This window comes from Misgurnus anguillicaudatus, chromosome 20 (genome assembly GCF_027580225.2).
Source record: "Misgurnus anguillicaudatus chromosome 20, ASM2758022v2, whole genome shotgun sequence".
Taxonomy (NCBI): domain Eukaryota; kingdom Metazoa; phylum Chordata; class Actinopteri; order Cypriniformes; family Cobitidae; genus Misgurnus; species Misgurnus anguillicaudatus.
This window is the reverse complement of record NC_073356.2, coordinates 234,921-257,534: the sequence shown is the minus strand read 5'-3', so window position 1 is coordinate 257,534 and position 22,614 is coordinate 234,921. Positions and strand designations below refer to the sequence as shown.

At 37.2% G+C, this 22,614-nt stretch overlaps 1 protein-coding gene across 1 annotated transcript; it reads left to right on the top strand.

Annotated features, from left to right (window-relative positions):
• Positions 1-3,020: 3,020 nt before the first annotated feature.
• On the top strand, positions 3,021-21,640 carry srsf4 (serine and arginine rich splicing factor 4). Its single transcript, XM_073857974.1, has 6 exons — positions 3,021-3,180; positions 3,806-3,948; positions 4,878-4,994; positions 16,115-16,316; positions 16,462-16,527; positions 20,822-21,640. Exons 1-6 carry the CDS (start codon positions 3,074-3,076, stop codon positions 21,210-21,212), a joined length of 1,026 nt encoding a protein of 341 aa, XP_073714075.1. The 5' UTR covers positions 3,021-3,073; the 3' UTR covers positions 21,213-21,640.
• The last annotated feature ends 974 nt before the right edge of the window (positions 21,641-22,614 follow it).

Genomic DNA, 22,614 nt, shown 5'->3' with positions numbered 1-22,614 from the left:
TATATATATATATATATATATATATATATATATATATATATACATATATATATATATATATATTTCATCAATATATTGCAATTATATGAATTTAGATACATCTTAAATTTGTTAATAAACTATTATCCTTATATTGAAGTAGTTAAGATTATCATTTATATTCAACATTTGATAGGCATTTATACCATATTATGAAACATATCTATATTTTATTAATTATTATTGTAACAAAATTTATCAAATTTAATATATAAGTTGATTTTCTTTAATTGTTAGATTAATAGTGGGTAATAAAGTCAAATAAAATGTCAAAGAGTCAGCTGTAATATCATTGCATTTACATTTCAGTGTTAGTGGAAGTCTAGTTAAGCAACAATGAGGCTTAGCCTGACAGTTGCCTGCTCCGGACCAGGCTAGTTTCCAAGCATAAGTTTCCATATGTAACCGGGGTTGAACTAGTTCAAGTTTGTTTTATGAAACAAAATCCACCAGCAATAAGCCAGACTTTACAAAATAAGCCTGGCTTATTCTGTAATCTAGTTTTATGAAACAGCCCTCAGCTCTCTTAAATAATTTTGGAGCTGAGACCTAGGGACTCATTTATAAAGCGTGCGTACGCACAGATTTGATCGTAAAGTGTGCGTAGGCAAAAATCCACGGCAAAGTCCATATTTATAAAAACCGTCTTTGACGTGGAAAAGTGCTTATAGCGCCACGTCAGGGTCTGAGCAGACGTACGCACTTTTGCTTGTTTGATTGCTGCTGGTTTTTGGAAATATAAGCCATTCTTGCTGTTTGAAATTGGGTTTAAACCTTGACAAGCGCTTTTTTATATGTTTGACATTAATTACGCATCGTTTAAAGGCGGAGATCTGAAACTGCTCGGCTGTGCGCACAAGTTCAAGTTCAAGTTCATAAACGCAGCTCTACTTAAAAAACTTACTTCAATTGGTAACACCTAATATTTAAACAGTTTTAACTTTAATTATTTCACTTAAACTGAGACATTTAAATTGAAAAAAACATTACATTTTAGGCATTGTCAATAATTTGATCCAACTTTAACTTTTTACAATGTATATTATTCAAATGTATATACATTTATGTATATACCATTGCTCTCTTACTAATCCCATAAAATTTTTTGGTACTGTGCAAGCACTTGAATGTTTCACTAATATACATCTTATACTGTATATTATATTGTGTAATATAATGTACATTGTATAAAAAACCCTATACTCTTTATATTTCATGTTATATTAATTCCTATCTACTGTCTATATACTACTAACATGTATTTATTGTACATTTTCTGCTTTGCAACAATTTTTTTTTTCAAAAGTGCTATATTTGAATTAAAGTAATTCTAACACATTCTTTGTTGTAAAGTGCATGATCTTCACCTCTCTGCTGCCCTCTTGTTACTCTTAACTAGGTTAAGAGACCTCTCCAGCTCTTTTAAATAATTTAGGAGCTGAGACATGGGGCCCTATTTTAACGATCTAAGCGCATTGTCTAAGCGTACAGCGTAACGTGTAAATGGGCGTGTCTGAATCCACTTTTGCTAATTTAACGACGGGAAAAATGGTTTGTGCGCCGAGCGCATGGTCGAAAAGGGTTAGTCCTATTGTAATGGGAGTATTTTGGGCTTAACATGCAGTAAACCAATGAGAGTCTCAGCTCTCATCCCCTTTAAAAGCAAGTTGTGCTGGCGCTATGTTTAATCCCTATTTAGATGACGAACTTTGTAAACTGAAAAACTAAGCGGAGGAAGAAGATCCCCAGTTTAAGATTAATGTTAAATAATTGTGTTGTTTTTCACTTGTATTGAAATTGTTATTTTTTTATTAAAACCTTTAAAACCTGTTTTCTTTTAGTCATGGAAGTAAAAAAGCTTGCTTTAAATGTATGGCTATCCAATATCATCAAAACATAATTATGTAAGATAAGGTTTGTACTCTAAAAATACTTTATTTGTAACAAACAGGAGATAAAGAATTTACAAACGGCTCTCTGGCTTTTTTTTGGACAGCGTTTTTTTTTAGCAAAGAGTTTTTTAAGCATTACTTTAAAATGTTTCTCATCTCACCATATCCGCAGGTGCAGAGTCATCATATACGATAAATCCGTGAGGTAGCATAAAAAAAAACATTTAAAAACAGATGCATTTGTTTAAAGCAAAGCATTTATTTACTTACCAGGCTGCAGGTGAAGCAGCTCTTTGCGCCTAACGTCCCACAATTTGTCCTCATTTATGTCCAAGAGACTCAATAATAATCTTTTACATTCAATCCTTTAATCTTTCATATTTAAAAGCATTTTTGTGCTGCTGCGCATTCATGTAGGCCTACTTTGTGATAAGCAAACCCACGTTGTCCTCCCGTTTATAGGCGCATATTACTAATGCGCTCTTTAAATAACATAAAACATATTGGGCCATTGACTTTAGACTTTAGACCAGGTTTTTGTTGGTCAATGGCGTAGTCTATTTTAGTTGCCTCAAAATAGCAACGCGCCAACAATGCGCCTGAACACACCTCATTTTCAGACCAGAACGCCCATGGGCGCAAAAGGGAGCGCAAATGCCTTTGTTATTTAAACAACGCGGCGCTAAACGTGAAAATTAGGGTGGAAACTAGCGAAAGACACTTGCGTCGCGCATTGCGCTGCATTGCGCCGGGTGTAAGATAGAGCCCCTAGTCTTAACACTTATAGGCTTTATAAATCAAACTTATTCTCTAGGAATAAGAGTAAAATGACTTCATTCTTAGAATTTTGACACACTTAAGACTAAAATTTTACTCTGAGCGGCTTTACACATACGGGCCCAGAAATGCTCTTAAGAATAGTTTTAAGCTATGACTTAAGTGTCAAAATCACCCCTCATTTAATTGATATTTGTTGTCATTTCATTCTGAATTATACCCAGTAGATGGCGGTAATGTCACGTTTGGCAGGATGCGAGCCGCCAAAAAAGAAAGGAAGGAAAAAGAAGACGAGGACTCTTATTTTGAAATTAACATACGCTATTGCTTGCTGCTCTTCCACGCTGACCTACCGCACCGAGAAGATGTCTAGAGTTTACGTGGGAAAACTGAGCTATCGTGCTAAAGAGAAAGACGTGGAAAGGTTTTTCAAAGGTTATGGGAAGATACTGGAAGTGGACCTTAAAAATGGGTACATGTGTTTCTGATATAAGGAAATTGTATGCACAACTGAGCCAAAGCGGTAAACTGTTTCTTCTTTGAGCTATACAAAAATTTAAGATGGCTCTCATTATGCATTAAATTAAAGCTCAGGGATAGGCTTAAACATACGTTTGCAATGTTATCGTCTTATTAAACTTAACCTTTATCATTAATCTTAAATAATGAAATCCTTTCTTATATGCAACGGTAAGCGGTCTTATACAAGCAGACATTGTTTTCATTGACCGAGATTCAGTTCTGTTCAGATTCAAAGGATATGACATTTATTATGGCAAATAAAATTGGATTAAAATGCATAGCATACATAGCAACAGTGTTTTTATGTAGGTTTATGTCATTTGTCTTGTAAACAGTTTTTTTTTGTTCTAATGTTTTTTATATGCTTTTATTAAATAAACCAATCGGTTCAAACTTACGTGTAAGTTACTTTACAAATTAAAATGCAGTGTGTAAGTTACAGGTTAAGTTACCAACATTGCATCACATAAATACCAAAAATAGGCAGAATCATTAAATGAATTAACTAGTTTGTGATGTGTTTTAAATGGTATTTTGCATGCAAGTTTTATAAAAAATCCTATCTTTTTGCTTAGTTATGGTTTTGTGGAGTTTGATGATCCCCGGGATGCTGATGATGCTGTGTATGATCTTAATGGCAAAGAGCTCTGTGGGAAGAGAGTGATAGTGGAGCACACCATCGGACAAAGACGTGATGGAGGCAGCAGATCTGGAAGAGGTAAGGTATTCACAATGTTGTAAAAATTCATTCTTAGTCTTCAGAATTTAATTTGATGGATGATTCTTCAGTTAGGGGAACTTTTCTGCCCATTGGGATCATTTATTTTCCTTATTGTTATATATTACAAAATTGTAGTTGTATGCGTTTTATTCAGTTTAGAAACTATTGCTTTTTATCATCTGCTAGAGATTCATGTTAGACTATATCATGTAGATCGATATTAATGTTAGACGTTTTGCTCTAAATAACGTCCCCACGCTTATAACAAATCCATTTAATGGTTGATCAAGATCACGGTCAGATATTTATTCAGGACGTATGATAAGATTATAGATAAATGATTTAAAATACACTAGTTAAGTAAATTTGGTATATGTTACGCACCTCTAACTGAAGAATTACTCTAGTCAAATTAATTTTGACTTTCTTTCTGTATAAAACATGAAATGACTCTAAAAATGCAAATTCTGCTTATAACTTAATCTTTAATCTTTAAGAAATGATATTAAGCTAGAAATTTAACCCTTAATGTTTTATTAAAAGTGTCTGACTGCCTGCCCCTTTTGCTGGCCATGGTGTCTCCCCTTCCCATGCGTGTGCCTCTTTGACCATACTGGGCCCCTGGGCAGACCATTAAAGCGAGCCAGGTTGAATGAGGACCACTTTTCCCATTAAGCCAGGTGGTGAGGATGCCAAAAGGTTTAGGAGATGTGGGTTAAGCTCTTTTAGGTGGCTGTTTTTTGCATTTGGTTTTATTGCTTCTGATTTTTTTCCCTTTTCCTCTATTAAATCATTAAGTGCAGCGTAAGTATGTTACTTGTTGAAATATTTTCAGTTTATGAAGAATGATTCTATTAAGATAATAGTAAGTTAGCGGGTACAATTTGATTTTTAAAACTAACATTCTATAAATTGTAACTTTGAAGGTAACCGGTATGGTCGCGGAGGAGGGGACAGATATGGCCCACCTACACGCACAGATTACAGGCTGATTGTGGAAAATCTTTCTAGTCGCTGCAGTTGGCAGGATCTAAAGGACTACAGACCATGTGATGATAATGGTATATCTAAGGGTTTGTTCACACTGACACTGTTTAGGTCGGCCCAAATGAGCTTTTGGTCCAAGTACGGTTTGTTTGGGTCAGTTTGAATACAACAGCCGCACTCTGGTGCACACTAAACTGTCATCGAATTCTTGTGCGGTCCATCTGTTGTGTGAAAGCTGCTCGACCTCGGCCCAAATCAATGAGTATGTTGACATGTACACTAATAATGCAATTATTTCCAATAATCAGACTAAGTAATCACAGTAAGATGTATACATGAGGCGTTTACAGCTGACCTCTTCACTCCTGTTTACATGCAGTTTTTAATTTCGGATTATTCACACATAGCCCAATGCAGAGCACAAATGATGAAACGCATATATTGTCCACTGTTTTAATTTACTTCTGTTAAATGACAAACACGTTGTTATAGACGTATTTCATTATGTGATGACGAAAATATTATGAGTGTGCCTTTTAAAGGGCCGTTCACATTTTAACTATAACTACAAAAATATAGTTTTGAAAATCTTTTATATTAAAGATAATAGCTGAGTTCACGCCACAAGTATAACGATAAAGGTACAGCGAACAATATAGTTGGAATCTCTTTCTGAGCAATTTTGTCCTACCTGATGAACGATAAACCATTAAAAGCCAATCAAATCAAAGCGTGTTGAGGAAATCTGCTGGTTACCCGATGTTTAAATGCAACAAGAACAACATATTTAAATATTCAGTGTAGGGCTGCAACTAACAATTATTTTCATAATCGATTAATCAGGCGATTATTTTGCGATTAATTAACTAATCGGATAAAATATGTGAGAGTCACAGTGACCCAAATTTCAAAATTGACCAAAGACATTAATATAAATGCTATTACAGTAAACCAGGAAACAAGCTTATAAATCAAACTGAATGATTTTTATTGAAAATGTGAAGTAACAGAAAGGTTTCTGTGATAGTTGGGGTTTGAGTTAGGGGAAGGGAATAGAACATTACGTCTATGGAATGTCCCCACAAAACATGGAAACCAGAATGTGTGGTTGTGTGCGTGTTCGCGCGTGTGCGCGAGAAATTGAGAAAGGCAGAGAGACAAGCAAAAAGAAAACAAATAATGCTTGCCTATGCAATCATATCTTTGTGTAGGCTAGTTGACAATAACAGTGTAAATAATTCAATGATCAGCGTTTATGAAGATTTCTGAATGGCTCTAAAACAACGTGTAACACCATATTTGGAGAGATAGTGATGTTTTCAGGGGATACCCGGGAAATGCTCAGAGGTGACTAGAGGATTTGAGAAAAGCAAAGTTAATTTCCAGCGAATTTAGTAAAACTGTTTCAACTTTAATATTCATTTAAACACCTTTACTCAATTATTTGGACTACGAAACTTTGGGAGATTCTTGTTAATGTCTGTTCTTTATAAGAAGAGTTACACCGCACTCACGATCAATAAGGTGCTAGACAATAAAGTAGTCAATGAAAATAAAGACGTCTGCACACTTAAATCCTTAGCAGCAGGTTTTAATAACCAAGCTTTCGGTCAAAAGACCATCTTTAGGGTATACAAACAACAAATGCGGCACATCTCTTAACCATGTTCAGACACATCAAGACAATCAACAATGATTGCCGCACCTGTGAAAGTCATGTGGGAGAGTTGTAGTTCAGTATTGGGAGTTGTAGTTTTTACTTCTGTAATCAACACCACAATCTCCCCATAGTGAAAAAGACATCAATTCACAAAAGAAATGTAAAGAAAGAAACATACAGAAAAATATAAGAATACTCAATAAGTACAAGAAAACTGCACAAACATCAGTAACACACTTCATAAATTGCAGTATTCAAGATTCAAACTGGTTTTATATACAACTTCAACTATAACACACTCATATCAAAATCCACATTTAAACCTTTGGGATGTAAAGTGTCCAGCGTATGAATCCAGTACAATTCCCTTTGACTTAACACTTTATCAATGTTGCCACCTCTAGGTAATTTAATCTGTTCAATTCCCTGGAAACGTAAAGAAGAAACTGCATGAGCATACTCAGTGAAATGGCAGGCCACAGGGTAATTAGGATCAGCACGTCTGATAGAACTTTTATGTTCACTAATTCTCTGTACTTTAAGAAGAAGGAGATTCGGATGAAACTTTATGGAAGTACGCTGAGTGAATACTGGAGAAGCAAACGTATTCCACAGGGTCTACGTATCCAAAAAGCGCCTACAATCGGTAAAGATAATGAAGATTTCAATAAAAAATGGTGCGAGATTCTGAATAAATGCTCCATGGATTTAATGCTTTTAATTATTGAAGAGGTTACTAGACAGAAAGAGGACATTTACTTAATTAGATATTTTCACATATTATAAGGCACTAAATTAGGGTATTCATGTGTAGAAGTGTACTTTTAAAAGTGCAAAAGCCACACACTACTAAAGAGTTTAATAGTAGTAGTACTATTATATAGTCAACTTTATAATTGTTAGGAAACTGTTAAGAAACAGCACCTGATTTTAATTATAAATGCACAGCTCGGTTGTATGAAGATAAATGCTGCGTCCGAAAACTCAAGGCAGTGACTCGTTGCCTCGCTGCCTCATGAGGAAATGACTTCGGAGGCATGAAGGTAGCTCAGAGAAAGACTTTCGGACACACTTCTAAGGCAGCGTGTTTGAAATTTAAACAGAGAGCGCCTTTGTGATAACTAATCACATATTTGAAAACTACAATACTAATTTCTCGCTAGAAATGCAATTAAAATGTGTAAAAAGTGAAAATATACCTTTATTCACACTAAATTGGTGGTCCAGTCGCGTCCTTGGCCGCCATTTTATTTTTTCGAACTCGACCAATCACATTCTTAATGTACGTCCACGCATAGTAAACCAGGAAGTAAACCAAACATTGAATTCGGACATGCCTTGATGCCTTGCTGCCTTGGAAAGCTGCCTCAGAAGGCAGCAATTTAGAGTTTTCGGACGCAGCCAAAGTGAACTCGCGCTGTATTAAGAAGCAGCACCTGTGCCGTGATGTCACAGACCAACTAATCGATAATAACATTCTTGACAACTGCGATCTCACAGGCTGATGATAGGACAACGGCGATCTCACAGGCTGACGACAGGACAATCTCAAAATTGGACATATCGCACAACACTTATTTGCAATATGTTTACATGATTTTCCACATGCCAAACATCAGGGTTCCTCACATCCAACTCTGGAGAGTTGGTGCCCTTCAGAGTTTAGCTCCAGCCTTGATCAAACACACCTGAGCAAGCTAATCAATGTCTTCACGATCACTAGAAAATCACAGGCAGGCACAATTCTATTGTTCATTTGGGCTGCACAGTAAATCGCACGTGATTGTCAGGTGCATCTCTTCAGTAAAGCCGGTTCCTTGATTGGTAATAAATCATTAGCTGCTTTCAGATGAGTGGCTTTTTCTACACAGAGCCGTAGTTCACTGACAAGAGGGGAAATATCGCATTCTTAATTGCGGATGAATCGCCTGCGATTATGAATGCGGTATTTCTGCACATTGAACATCTGTCTATGAGCTAGAATTCTGACCCTCAAAGACCTGTTAGTCTGCCTTTAAAATGTCCACCTTCACTCCATTTATTATCCTAAATTAGATTAGTGATGCACCGATCCGATATTTTGGATCAGTATCGGGTCCGATCCGGCCTTTTTGGCTGGATTGGATATCGGACTAACAGGACCGATCCAATTCCGATACTGTGCGTTACCTGTGGTTGTTACTGACAAGCTATTAAAAGGACAAAGTATTATAAAAGCACCATAAATGTTTTGGGCACTATATTTAAAGTCTTCTTAATACACTCAATAGCTTCATGTGAAGGAACTAACGCACATGTAAAACTGAGGCAGCGTGTCTGAAGTCTATGAGCTTGGACGAACTAGTAGTGCCTGTACTCTCGCTGTGTGCTTTCTGAATAACATTTCTGCATCAGATCAGGATATGAACGTTTGTTTCCGTGCACTTTGCGCATGTTTATTTCAAAGACGTGTTTCGGCTTACGAGCACAAGAGCTGATGCAGCACGTCTGTGGAGATATTGTCCTGTGGACGCGTTTGTGTGCAGGATGCACTTTATGTACACACTAGCATATCTGAGCAGTGTTCCGATTAAGTGCTCTAAAGTCACGTTCTGTCTTTTCTCGGTCAAATAGGCACAAAATTCAAAATTGATGCTACATTTTGTAGGGATGCACCGGTTGACCGGCCAGAGATCGGAACCGGACGTTTTTGTATTTTTTCGGCCAATTTTTCCGGAAGTGCACCCGCGTGCACAGACTACATTTTTATCATTCGCAAACATGTGTTTTGTGTAAAAGCATTTCGAAATCTGTGCGCAGGACATTAAGATTGCAAGCTGCAATGTCTGTAAAGGACAAGTTAATCGCGGAGATTAACAACAGTACATTCGCAGGGCTCTTAAGTCTCACACATTCACTGTGAGATACACGCATTTCAGTCAGTTTACACACTCACTCCTTGTATTTCTAAGAGACTGATAACTTTTCCTGCTATATACAATTAATTGACGAGGCGCAGGGAAGTTATCTGTCGAGTTTAGCTGTCCCTAGTTTTTCTCGCGCTCCTCTGATGTCAATCACATGGATGCGCGGCGCGTGCACGCACAGAGTGAAAGTTAGAAGAGCAAGATCCGATAAATGCAGTAAATAACGCAGGTTTCTTGAATATAGCCAAATACGTGTTAAATGATGCTTGATTCATTAAAAAACTCTCCAACTGCTTTGCAACCAGAAGCTTTAGCTTACCTGAAACTAACATAGAGGCTGCATGAAATGAATGAAAGGACCAAAGATGTATTTCATTATTATTGCCATGTAGTACTGAACATGTACTGAACATGTACTCTCTCTTAAACACAGCTTAAAATACAAGCTGATGGTAAGTGCTGCAATCCTACTGTATATAATACAGATTTCATTTTAATTTTGATACATTTGTATGTTTTAATATGTAGAGCAATTTATTTAATTTGGATAAATTTGTCTGTCTTTTATCAGACTTACCAATTGTTATAATTTATATTTGTGCTGGTCAGTTATGAACAATAGCTAACATTGAACTGCTAGCAAACACTTGAGAATTTGGTGGGGCAGAGGGGCCTCTCCCCTAACAGATGTTATCTCACTCCAAACTTTTAAATAAATCTGAGAGCCTTGCATTCACCACAACAAACTTGGTCAGACATTTAAGTTCATCACCTGATAGAACACAATAAGTATCAAAAGTCTGTTGATAATGCAAAACAGGCAAGACATTCAACCCTCACTCAACCATCCATGTCATGGTCTAATTTAACCTCTTATGTTTGTATTGAATGTAGCCTACTGCACAGTTACTGCTGTTAATTTTAGATGTTTACACTTATTGTTTTCAATAGCCAAACCAAGTTTAGCCCGTTAAATACCAAATAAACACATTGTTCATGTAAACCTTCATTCTTTCTTGTTTGTTGCTTGATAAGAAAAAAAATCGGAAACCGGATCGGAATCGGCCAATTTGCTTGTTAAGAAAACCGGTATAAAAACCGGCCATGAAAAATCAAGATCGTGCATCCCTAACATTTTGACTACAACTATTACCCACTTTCAGTAAAGATTTATGTTTTTTATCTATGAAATTGCCCTTTTAGGTTTGGGTTAGGGGAATAGAATATACAGTTTGAACCGCATAAAAACCATTACGTCTGTGGAATGTCCCCACAAAACATGGAAAAACCCGTGTGTGTGATTTTAAATTGTTCAAGAAAAATACAGTAGCATCAGAATTAGCAGGTATCAGTATCGGCCGATACTCAAGTTTTCTGGTATCATATCGGAAAGGAAAAAGTGGTATATGTGCGTCCCTAAATTAGATGCACCTGTTTGAGGTCGTTAGCTGCAAAAAAAAAAAAAAAAACATGTCCACGCCATACAATCAGTAAGAACTACTAACATGGCCAAGAGCTGACCAAAGAGCTGTCCAAAGACCCTAGAGACAAAAATTTACACCACCACAAGCCTGGAAAGGGCTACGGGGAATTTGCCAAGCAACTTGGTGAAAAAAGGTCCACTGTTGGAGCAATCATTAGAAAATGGAAGAAGCTAAACATGACTGTCAATCTCCCTCGAACTGGGCTCCATGCAAGATCTCACCTTGTGGGGTATCAATAATCCTAAGAAAGGTGAGAAATCAGCCTAGAACTACACGGGAGGAGCTGGTCAATGACCTGAAAAGAGCTAGGACCACCGTTTCCAAGGTTACTGTTGGTAATGCACTAAGACGTCATGGTTCAAAATCATGCATGGCACAGAAGGTTCCCCTGCTTAAACCAGCACATGTCCAGGCCCGTCTTAAGTTTGCCAATGACCATTTGGATGATCCAGAGGAGTCAAGGGAGAAAGTCATGTGGTCAGATGAGACTAAAATAGAACTTTTTGGTCATAATTTCACTAAACGTGTTTGGAGGAAGAAGAATAATGAGTACCATCCCAAGAACATCATTCCTACTGTGAAGCATAGGGGTGGTAGCATCATGCTTTGGGTGTCAACCTCCTTCCCTCAGTTAGAGCATTGAAGTTGGGTCGAGGCTGGGTCTTCCAACATGACAATGACCCCGAAGCACACAGCCAGGATAACCAAGGAGTGGCTCTGTAAGAAGCATATCAAGGTTCTGGCGTGGCCTAGACAGTCTCCAGATCTAAACCCAATAGAGAGTCTTTGGATGAAGCTCAAACTCCGTGTTTCTCAGCGACAGAAGAGCCTGAAACCTGACTGATCTAGAGAAGATCTGTGTGGAGGAGTGGGCCAAAATCCCTCCCGCAGTGTGTGCAAACCTGGTGAAAAAGTACAGGAAATGTTTGACCTCTGTAATTGCAAACAAAGGCTACTGTACCAAATATTAACATTGACTTTCTCGGGTGTTCAAATACTTATTTGCAGCTTATCGTACAAATAAATAGTAAAAAAAAAATCATACATTGTGATTTCTGGCTTTTTTTTTAATTATGTCTCTCACAGTGGACATGGTCCGTGTGGCGCTTCACAGTTCAATTTTCAGACCGTACAATGTAAGTGCAAAAATGAAAGGGATGAGACTAGGGGTTCATTTTTCATTTTTTCTGGATAACCTTGTCATTGGATAATTGTCATTTTTCTCTCATTTTCTTAATTTTACTTTTACTAAATTGTAATTTAAAAAATGAAACATTTAAACAAATGAAAACCAGGCGATTTTTTTCTTTTTTGTATTTTTCGTTTATCTGTTTGCTGTGGGACGTACTCGACGCACACTCTTTCGGTTATATTTTACCGTAATGATAGTAATATGCGCACATATGAATTGTCTGCGGCCCGTCAGTATTGCAATTGATCCAGATCAATATGTCTAGTGATGTTGAGATTGGTCAGGGCAGTGCTGACGGGAGGACGATCGCATGCGGTGATTTTGCTATGACGTATTTAATGTACCTTGGCTGTTAATTTTTTTTTTTTGGCCAGGGAATGTGAGCTGGAGAGACGTATCGCGTCAAGTGTCTATACGTATAACATAGATGTGAAATACATGTTAATACGTTAATTTATTTAAGGTTATTGTAATTATTACTTTAGCATGGACTTGTGGGGAGGGTTTTGGATTGTGTGGACTTGTTGATTCATACCTATTTTGTTGGTTATAATGGATACATTCCGGGGATCTGTGGCAGCTGGGCAATCTAAAACTTTTGGAGGTGCCATACTGTAACATAATTTAGTAGCAATAATGTAATCAAACATTTCGTTTTTTTTTTTAACTGTAATCACATGTTCGATGGCTCCAAACGGTTTGTAATAGCCTATTCATGTCTCCAGGGCCTCTGAAAATGTATCATTATTACCCACGAAAGTGGTATAAAAAATATGGTCACACTTGTATGCTGACGACCACAGATTTTCCCTCTGAAGCTGGTTGCCATAAATAGGGTCTTGTCTATATATTGATGGATGGATGGTCCCTTTTCCACGCACATCTGTATTGCTTCTGTTGCTTGGTCGGACTACAGAACTTCGTCCCTGTGTGGAACGTGCATCATTTCATCATGCTCTTTTAAAAGCCCATCTGAGGACCGCACGCATTCAGCCTCACATTATAACCACCCGCCGAGGTTGTGGCTGCTGCGGACTATAATAACAATAGAGGACGTTTTAACGTCATATTACCATGCAGTGGCGGAGCCAGACATGTCGCTGGCCACCCCAAATTTAATGCGCTACTTTCACTTAATCGCTATGTTTATTTTCGACGTGCGGCAGCGCAGCACATTGTTAAAAACAAACACTATGAATATTAATTCCCTGCGGTCGCGGCCCAAACTCTTTATTTTTCAATCACTGCGCAAAGAGACTTGGATTACTCTGCTGATTTTGGACATGCAGATATGATTTATACATCATTTAAAACGTTAAAGAGTCATTTTTTGTGTGTCTATAAAAACTGAATGTTGTGCTTTTCACAAAATGAAGAAAATATACATAATGGGCGTTCTGTTATCTCTCTCTCCATCAGTGACGTCTTTTCAAAAACGCGTCAGAAAAATTACTGTAATACTTTTCATATAAATGTCATGTCTTGCTTGGAATCTCTTTAAAATGATGTAAGTGAAGTCGTACATTGCTAATACTACATTATTTCACCATATGCTGGAAGTGTGGTAATTTTCTTGTGGACTGAATAAAGTCTAAGATTTTCCAATTCTTTTTACAACAAGTCCCAGCACGATGTTTTCATTCTTGACGTGCTCTTTATAGGCCACTGTATGATTGTTAATTCAACTGAATTGCCACATTGAACTTGAAAGCGCGACGCGCATATCCGATAGTGCGCGTGCACAGCCAGAGCTTAAACGACTTCATGCTCGCGTCTTTTTTGCTTAAACGGACAAATGCTAATATGTCAAAATGGCTGTTTTGGTGATTTTCATACTAAACATTTGGTTACTGTACGTCTTAAACAAATAAACATTTTATTGCATTCTGTCTTATCCTAACGTTTGAAATCTGCCATTAAAGTTAATTAAATATCAAAAGAAAAAAGAAAACTTTTGCATCTTCTGTATCTTCGTAAATAAAGATTAATCCAAGCATCCTTTCTGTTGAGCACTGCTATTTGAAGTAAGTTTAAGGTTTATCATGGAATTTTGATTTCCTGATCTTTTGTTTCATTAAAGGGATACTTCACAAAATGAAAATTCTGTCATCGTTTTTACATCCTTATGTTGTTCTAAACCTGTACGAATTTCTTTTTTCTGAAGAACACAGAAGAAGATGATGGTATGCACACAGCTGTCAATGTCAACCATTGACTTCCATATAGGAATACAAAACAACATGCTGGAATTCAATGGATTGTGTGCTTACCATCATTTGTCAAAATATCTTCTTTTGTGTTTATTAAAATAAAATACAGGTTTAGAACAACATAAGAGTGAGTAAATGATGACAGAATTGTAATTTTTGGGTGAATCCCTTTAACAGACAGTGAATCAAATGTAAGAAATACAGTAGAAAGATTTAAAATTCACCCTTATTATGTTTACATTTAATGCGATCAAAAGATTCAATTATGATTACACGTCATTTTCTTTTATGGACTATGGACCCCCTAAAGTACCTTTGGCCACCCCCTGGCCACCCCATTAAAAAAATTCTAGTTCCGCCACTGTCACCATGGACAAGTGTCAGGGAGCTTGCACTCTCGTTGGTAATACTAATATGGTGCATTTAAATTTCAGTGATTTCAGTTAAATAAAAAACGTTATTAAGTTATGTTACAGTGTTGTGTTTCCGGGGGTTTTGGATTGCCTGGTGGTCGCAAATCTTTGGAGGGTGTTTATTGTGGCTAATAGAGTGGGTCTGAGTTGACAAGTCCACATGGTCCAGGACTTTCCTTATAAGTTCATGTTAAGTAATACTTATAAGGTAACGTTAAATAAATTGACATATTTATTGGCCTGTGTTTCACATCTGTGTTGTGCGTATATTAGGCTACACATTTGGCGTGATACATGGCTTTCTATCTCACATACTTTGGCCAAAATAACAAATAATATAGCCTGCATTGAATGCGTCATGGCAGGGTCATTGCATGTGGTCGTCTTCCTGTCAGTACTGTTCTGAATAATCTTAACACTGTTACTGGGCATATTTTAAAAGAGTGATCTGAATCAATCGCAATACTGACGGACCGTGGACAATTCATATGTGCCCTCATTACTATCATTACAGTAAAATATAACCGAAAGCGTGTGCGTCATAGCCCCGCTAATGTACGACCCACAGCAAACAGATAAACGAAAAATAGAAAAAAGGAGAAAATCGCCTAGTTTTCATTTGTTTAAATGTTTTATTTCTTAAATTTCAATTTAGTAAAAGTAAAATTAAGAAAAGGAGAGAAAAATGATAATTATCCAATGACAAGGTTTTCCAGAAAAAAATGAAAAATGAACTTTTAGGTTCATTTTTTTATTTTTGCATTTACATGTATGGTCTGAAAATTGAATTGTGAAGTGTTACACGGACCGGACATGCACCTACAGTATGTTGACAATTTCAGACCCCTCCATGATTTCTAAGGGGGAGAACTTGCAAAATAGCAGGGTGTTCAAATACTTATTTTCCTCACGGTAAATAAAGAAAATAACAAAAACTTTCAAAATGTCTATTAGAGCAAAAAAATCTAAGTACATTTTTAAATCGACACAGATATATTCAATACATATAATCAAGTATCCGTTCATTTGAATGATTGTGTAAATAACCACATTTTCAGTGCATTTTCAGGTGTTTCGTATAATAAAACTCATGGATGATACATTTGTGGTAGATGTGTGAGTTTATCACGCAGGGGGCATGCAAATATATTTTAACAGCCATCCCCATGCTTATGTTTTAATTGAAAATATGTAATTGAAATGAAAAGCAGTTTTATGGAGTCTTAAGAAGCCTAGCTATAAGTAATTTGCTTACACTATTTCTGTATCTTGATGGTCACTAATGTATCATTGTTTTATATAAGGACTACATGCGACAGGCTGGTGAAGTGACTTATGCAGATGCTAATACAGGCCGCAAGAATGAGGGTGTTATAGAGTTCAGACAGTATGCGGATATGAAAAGAGCCCTGAAAAAACTTGACGGCACTGAGGTCAATGGAAGAAAGATTCGGCTCATCGAGGACAGGCCTGGTGCCAGGCGCCGGCGCTCCTACTCCCGAAGCAGCTCCAGGTACAAATAAAAGCGTTAGCTATTATTCAAATTTTTGAATTTGAATTCTGATGTCGGGTAATTATGGTTAACTACGTTTATAATAACAGCTGCCCACGCTTCCAAGAGGTCATGTCTAATGTATCTGCCTTAACACATCCCACAGGTCTCGCTCCAGGAGCCGAAGGTCTCGCAAGAGCAGAAGCCATAGTCGAACCAGCAGCCGCTCAAGGTAAACGACTGACACCCACATGAAATGTGTAGTAGTTAAAGATTTCAATTATATAAACGTTCTTTGAAGAGAAGACAAGTGATTTATAGTTAATATTTGATTCTTTTTGAAAATGGAGAAATATGGGATGTTACACTAAAGTTGCTTTTAGGTTAACCCTAACCCCCTTGGGCTGCTGCTTTCGGCTTAAAAGGATAGTTCACCCAAAAATGAAAATTCAGTCATCATTTACTCACTCTTATGTTGTTACAAGCCTGTATAAATATCATAGTTCTGATGAACAGGAAGGAAGATATTTTGAAGAGTGTTTGATCCCAAATCTCGTGAGCCCCATTCACTTCCATAGTATTCTTTTTTCCTACTATGGAAGTGAATTTATTGTTCCCGCTCCCTGCCACACAGGAATATGGGCCTGGGCATCAATGACGTGCCCGGATTAAAGGCATCAGGTTTAAGAAGGTTACGTGACGGTCTCGTGACCAGTGTTGCCAACTATCCTTAGAGTAAATCAGCTTCTCTTTTCTCCACCAATCCAGTGGCTTGTCATACTGTTGTGTATCGGCGATCTCACATGCTGACAATATGATGTTCTTACTATGGGGCATATTGCGCAACACTAAAAACATGTGTTGCCCTCCCATTACTCGGCTCTGCATCATTTATTTTTAGTCTCTGAAAAGTCTGCATCTAGTTGTTTTGTTTAAAAAGTAAAATGAAGAAAAAAATGTCAAGTCAAGATGGCGTTTGCAGTGTTTCTTCTAGAATTTTTTCCAGCTGTGGTGGCAGGGGGCGCCAATGGTGATTAAATGCACATAATATTTTTTTAATGTAGAATATAGGCTACTGTAAACTAACATGTATTTTTTTCTAATTTTCATGCTGTCATTTACTTTTCCTTATATTTATAGCCTATTATAACCAGTGATCCGACATCAGCAGCCATTTTATTCCACACCCGGCCCGTTTGAACCTGACCCGGTCACAACGCAAATCGTGCAGAATAGAAACCTTTAACAGTCTTCAGACAGATCTTAAACACAAATAAGCGCAGGGCCATTAAAAACTGCTGCCTTTCGGAATCCTGTCTAAATGGTCTTGGATGTTAGACCCGTAGTACACAGAGGCTGATGGCAACAGCAGTTAACTGATAAATGTTAGACAGTCTAGCTGCTGTTAGCTGCTAAACTATAATTACTAAAACTATAACTGAAACGAAATAAAATAAAATTAAAACTAAACTAAAACTAACAAAACCATTCATGAAACTAACTAAAACTAAACTTAAATTAAAAGCAAAATCGAAAACGATATTAAAATAAAAACTCATTTTAAAAAGCAAAACTATAATAACCTTGGTTGTAACAACCTAGCATTGCATTGAAACAACCCAGCATAGATTAATTTATAACCCAACATGTGTTCTCTGTCTAACATTTACATAGCACGGTTAAAAATAACCCTGCAGAATTTGGAGTAAATCAGCACATCCTAATTGTACAAACTTATGTCTGTGCGCAACAACTGAAAAGCAAAGTGTCTATGAGTGTCCTTTTTGTACCCCGTACTTACATAATATTGGTTGACTAGACAAATTGTTGATCATCCGTGAAAGCATATAATTGATACAGAATGTCCACTGAACTAATTTGATACTTAGCAACCAAAAAGCATCAGCTGACACTGCCAAGCAGTCGGCGTTTGTGTTTTCAGCCATGTTTAAATGTTTAGGTGTACAGTAGACTGAAATAATTAAGCCGCCTTCAGTTATTGTAATGGTTTGCCAGCAGTAGATGGGTTGTCTTAATAAACTAACCGTTAGCAACGAGATTGTTTTCTGAACCGGACTTTTGGCTCGGGGGCAGGTATCCACTGCCCGGACAGCGTCATACACAAATAGTCTGCCACGTATTGGTCATTAACGATCCAGCAACATCTGTTTGCTCATGATCTGATAATACGAGTGATTCCATGTATAACTGCTGATCCAATAACATTAAAAAAGAAAGTTTTGTTTTCCTAAATTTTATTTAGTTTTGGTTTGTTTTGCAGGTCCACATTATAGTTAACTTTATAGTGTTTTTTCACTAATGGTTTCAGTTTTCGTGATATTTTTCGTTTAAGATAATAACCCTGGTATCTGCCGAATTTGCTTTGACTGACAGGGTAGGGAAAAAATCAGGCAATACCTTATAGATATGTTTTTGCCCAGATCAAACGATCCTCTAAATCGGTGGTTTTCAATCTTGTCCCAGGGCACCCACTGCTCTGCATATTTTGTTTGTCTCCCTTATTTGACACACCCAGTTCTGTTCTCCCTTAAATGAGCTGATGATCGGAATCGGGTGTGTTAGGTAGGGGAGACATGCAAAGTGTGCTGTGCACTGGGTCCCCTGGGAACGTTTTGAAAATGACTGCTCTAAAATACAGGAAATAAGTCATTTTTCCTCATTTGTATTAGGGGTGCCCTCTAAAAAATATCCTCCCACGGTTATGCATTCACATGCACCGCGGTGTATATAGTTTGGTGAAAAACGACGCATAAATCCGCTAATGCATGGTTCTAAATACGCTCTGCGTGTTTGTTAAAGTACCTGTCCAATCAACTCGTAGTATGCAAATCTGTTGCCAACTTCACATTTCCTCCTCGTGTGTGTGCATGCGTGTGTGTTGCGGACCCTTTTGCGAGGCAGGTGAAGGAGAGAAAAGCATTTTTTTGCAAGAGAAATAGATGCACTGTCAGCTTTATTTAAGTCTACTGCATCAGCGATGCTCAAGAAAACTTGGACAAAACTGTAAAATTTGCTTGGTGCGAGTGCTGTATGCTCAAGGCAATACGTCTGATATGACGAGTCATTTATTGTGTGGTCATCACCAGGGTGCTGTTCTGTATTTAAATGTTAACAAACCGATCTTCAGATGTTAAAATGAATTCTTGCTTGGAGTGTGTGACAAAACACATGGGTACTTCAGATAGTGGTAGACCTTTCTCCGTTTATACCATCTGCACTGTGATTGGCTGATTTGGTACAACTTGTCATTGTGTTGCTTACATAACGAGATCACGTGGGGATATCATCAGACAGGTTTGAAAATATTGGAGCATCTCTTGAGAAACTTGAGACCGGTTTGGATCACATTGCTGACATGCTAATACTTAAGCTTCAGCGACTGCAACGAAAGCACAGATTTGGCTGCAATTCAAGGATGTTTTCACATCTGCGACCGCAAAATCCAGTCAAAATTTCTGTTGTGTGAGCCAGGCTTAAGCCTTTTTAAAGGGACATTCCACTTTTTTGGAAAATATGCTCATTTTCCAGCTCCCCTATAGTTAAACATTTAATTCTTACCATTTTAGAATCCATTCAGCTGATCTCCGGGTCTGGCGCTAGCACTTTTAGCATAGCTTAGCACAATCCATTAAATCTGATTAGACCTTTAGTATTGTGCCTAAAAATAACCAAAGAGTGTCAATATTTGTCCTATTTAAAACTTGACTCTTCTGTAGGTACATCCTGTACTAAGACTGACAGAAAATTACAAGTTGTGATTTTCTAGGCAGATATGTCTAGGGACTACACTCTCATTCTGGCGTAATAATCAAGGACTTTGCTGCTGTAACATTGCTGCAGGAGGCACAATGATTTACGCAGCAGCCGAAAATAATAAATGATATCATTAAAAATAATAATATCATTGCGCCTCCAGCCTCCTGTTACAGCAGCAAAGTCCTGGATTATTACGCCAGAATGAGAGTGTAGTTCCTAAAAAAAGCAACTTTAAATTTTCTGTCTGCCATAGTACACAATATAACTACAGAAGAGTCAAGTTTTAAAAAGGAAAAATATCGAAACCCTTTGGTTATTTTTGAGCGCGATGCTGATGGTCTGGTCAGATTCGGTGGATTGTGCTAAGCTGTGCTAAAAGTGCTAGCGCCCGGAGATCAGCTGAATGGATTCTAAAACGGTAAGAATCAAGTGTTTAACTCTAGGGGAGCTGGAAAATGAACATATTTCAAAAAAAGTGTAATGTCCCTTTAAGATTGGGCTTAAATGCAATATTTTTTTGTAGTTTGCCCAACTGTAGGCTCATTATTACTGTCTGCAGTTACATATTAATAATGAGTAGAGTTTCAGAGAGTCTTATCAGAGGGCAATTATTGCTCTGTCATAAACCCTTATGTTTTTACATTTAGTCATTTAGCAGATGCTTTTTTCCAATAAAAATGTGTTATGATGCTTTTACAATAAAAATGAACAGCACATCAATATATACTATTGTTCTCCATTCTTTCCAGGCCTTCAGGCTCAAGATCACGCAGCAGGTCAATCAGCAGGAAGGCAAAGGACAGGAGCTCTAGGGTGGAGGAGAGCAGCAGTGGAGCTCACAGAAGCAGAGATGGGAGAGGAGGTGAAAGCATGAAGAATAATAGCAAGAGGGCACATTCTCAGTCTCGATCCAGATCTCGATCCCAATCTCGATCCAAATCTCGGTCCAAATCAGGCAGTAACTGGGATCTCTCCAGGAACAAGAGTCGTGAAGCAGCCGAGAGCGATGGGGAAGGCAGAGTGGCAGAAAGGTCGCCTCCGGAAGATGAACTGCATAGGAAATCTAGATCCAGATCCAAGTCTGGCTCACATTCACACTCGCAGTCTTACTCCCGATCTCGCTCACGGTCTCGGTCATAAGTCAAGTGTTGTCCTGCCATTTATTTCTTTAACCTCACTATAATTATGTTTTTAGCATTTTTACTCCCTTTTCCAAATATGAAAACAAGCATTTAGTAAAATACTTGCTAATTCATTGTTTTTTTTTCTTTCAGTATATTATTTTAGTCTAAGTGTTATGAATTTTTTTCTTTCTGTGAAGGCCTGTGGTTGGTGTTTATTTTCAGATTTCTTTTCCAGGTAGATGAATTCAGTGTTGTTAATCTTCTGCATCATTGTTAGTATTAATGTTTTTTACGTTAGTATTGCCTGAATATGTTTTTCATAGGTTAGGTAGAACTGCTCCTAGAATAGATGTCTTGTGTATCTATTGAAGAGGTTGAGTCGTCATCTGATATCTTTTTATTATGCATTTCCCAGTGTAAAACAATAAAAACGTGCAGCCATAATGTGTTGTCTATTTAGTTTGTGTTTTATTCAATATGTAAAAGATTTTTACCAACTAAAATTTGTAACACTGTAGAAACACCTGACAATCTAAAATATTATAAATTACTTATACAACAGTTCTGAAATCTAATTTCCCAGCCATGGGCTCAAAGGCAGTTTTAAACACTTTCTGTGTGTCTTGATAAGTTCCCTAGCTTGTGAATCAGTCTGTGAATCCCAATGATTATTCCTATGCCCTAATCTCTTTGAAGATCAGAGGTCTTGGATGTAAACTAAGGGATTTAATGCTATAATGTCACATTGTGTGGATGATTAAAATACACTCTTACATTGTGATACTTACTTGTACGTGAGATAATCAAACGGCTTTGTCATGTTTTTATTATGTTAGTTTACTCTTTATAAATGTTTTCCAATGCAAAAAAAGTCAGATTTTGGTGACACTACCTAAAAATGCTCAAGACAGCACTATATATTATTTTCACAGCTATTTGAAAAATACAGTACAGTTACACATTACTGTATTTAGTGAGGTAAAGACCCTGAATATGTATGTTTCACATTTTTATTGCATAATTATGCTCTTTGCAATTCTAATTTGTTCACAGCATTGTGCAAAAGAAAAATAAACTCCCTGTGGGTAGAGCTGTGCACAACTAGTATCTCAGTCTTATTGGAGTTTAGCATAAGAAAGTTATGTGCCATCCAGTCCCTAATATCACTAATGCAGTCTGTTAGCTTAGCAAACTGGTGGGTTTCGCTAGGATGTGACGAGATGTAAAGCTGGGTATCATCTGCATAGCAGTGAAAACTTATGTTATGTTTCCTGATAATGTCTCCTAGAGGTAACATATATAACGAGAATAGGATAGGGCCTAGAACTGATCCCTGAGGTACACCGTATTTAACGGGGGAGTGATATGACTCTTCCTCATTTACAAAAACAAAGTGATATCGATTGGTTAGATACGAT

What these genes read in the sequence shown, in the direction of transcription:
- srsf4 (XM_073857974.1), top strand. Translation starts at nt 3,074, where the DNA reads ATGTCTAGAGTTTACGTGGGAAAACTGAGCTATCGTGCTAAAGAGAAA. An exon ending in AGGCAGCAGATCTGGAAGAG is followed by an intron (nt 3,949 to 4,877) that starts GTAAGGTATTCA and finishes GTAACTTTGAAG; the next exon opens with GTAACCGGTATGGTCGCGGA. An exon ending in CGAACCAGCAGCCGCTCAAG is followed by an intron (nt 16,528 to 20,821) that starts GTAAACGACTGA and finishes CATTCTTTCCAG; the next exon opens with GCCTTCAGGCTCAAGATCAC.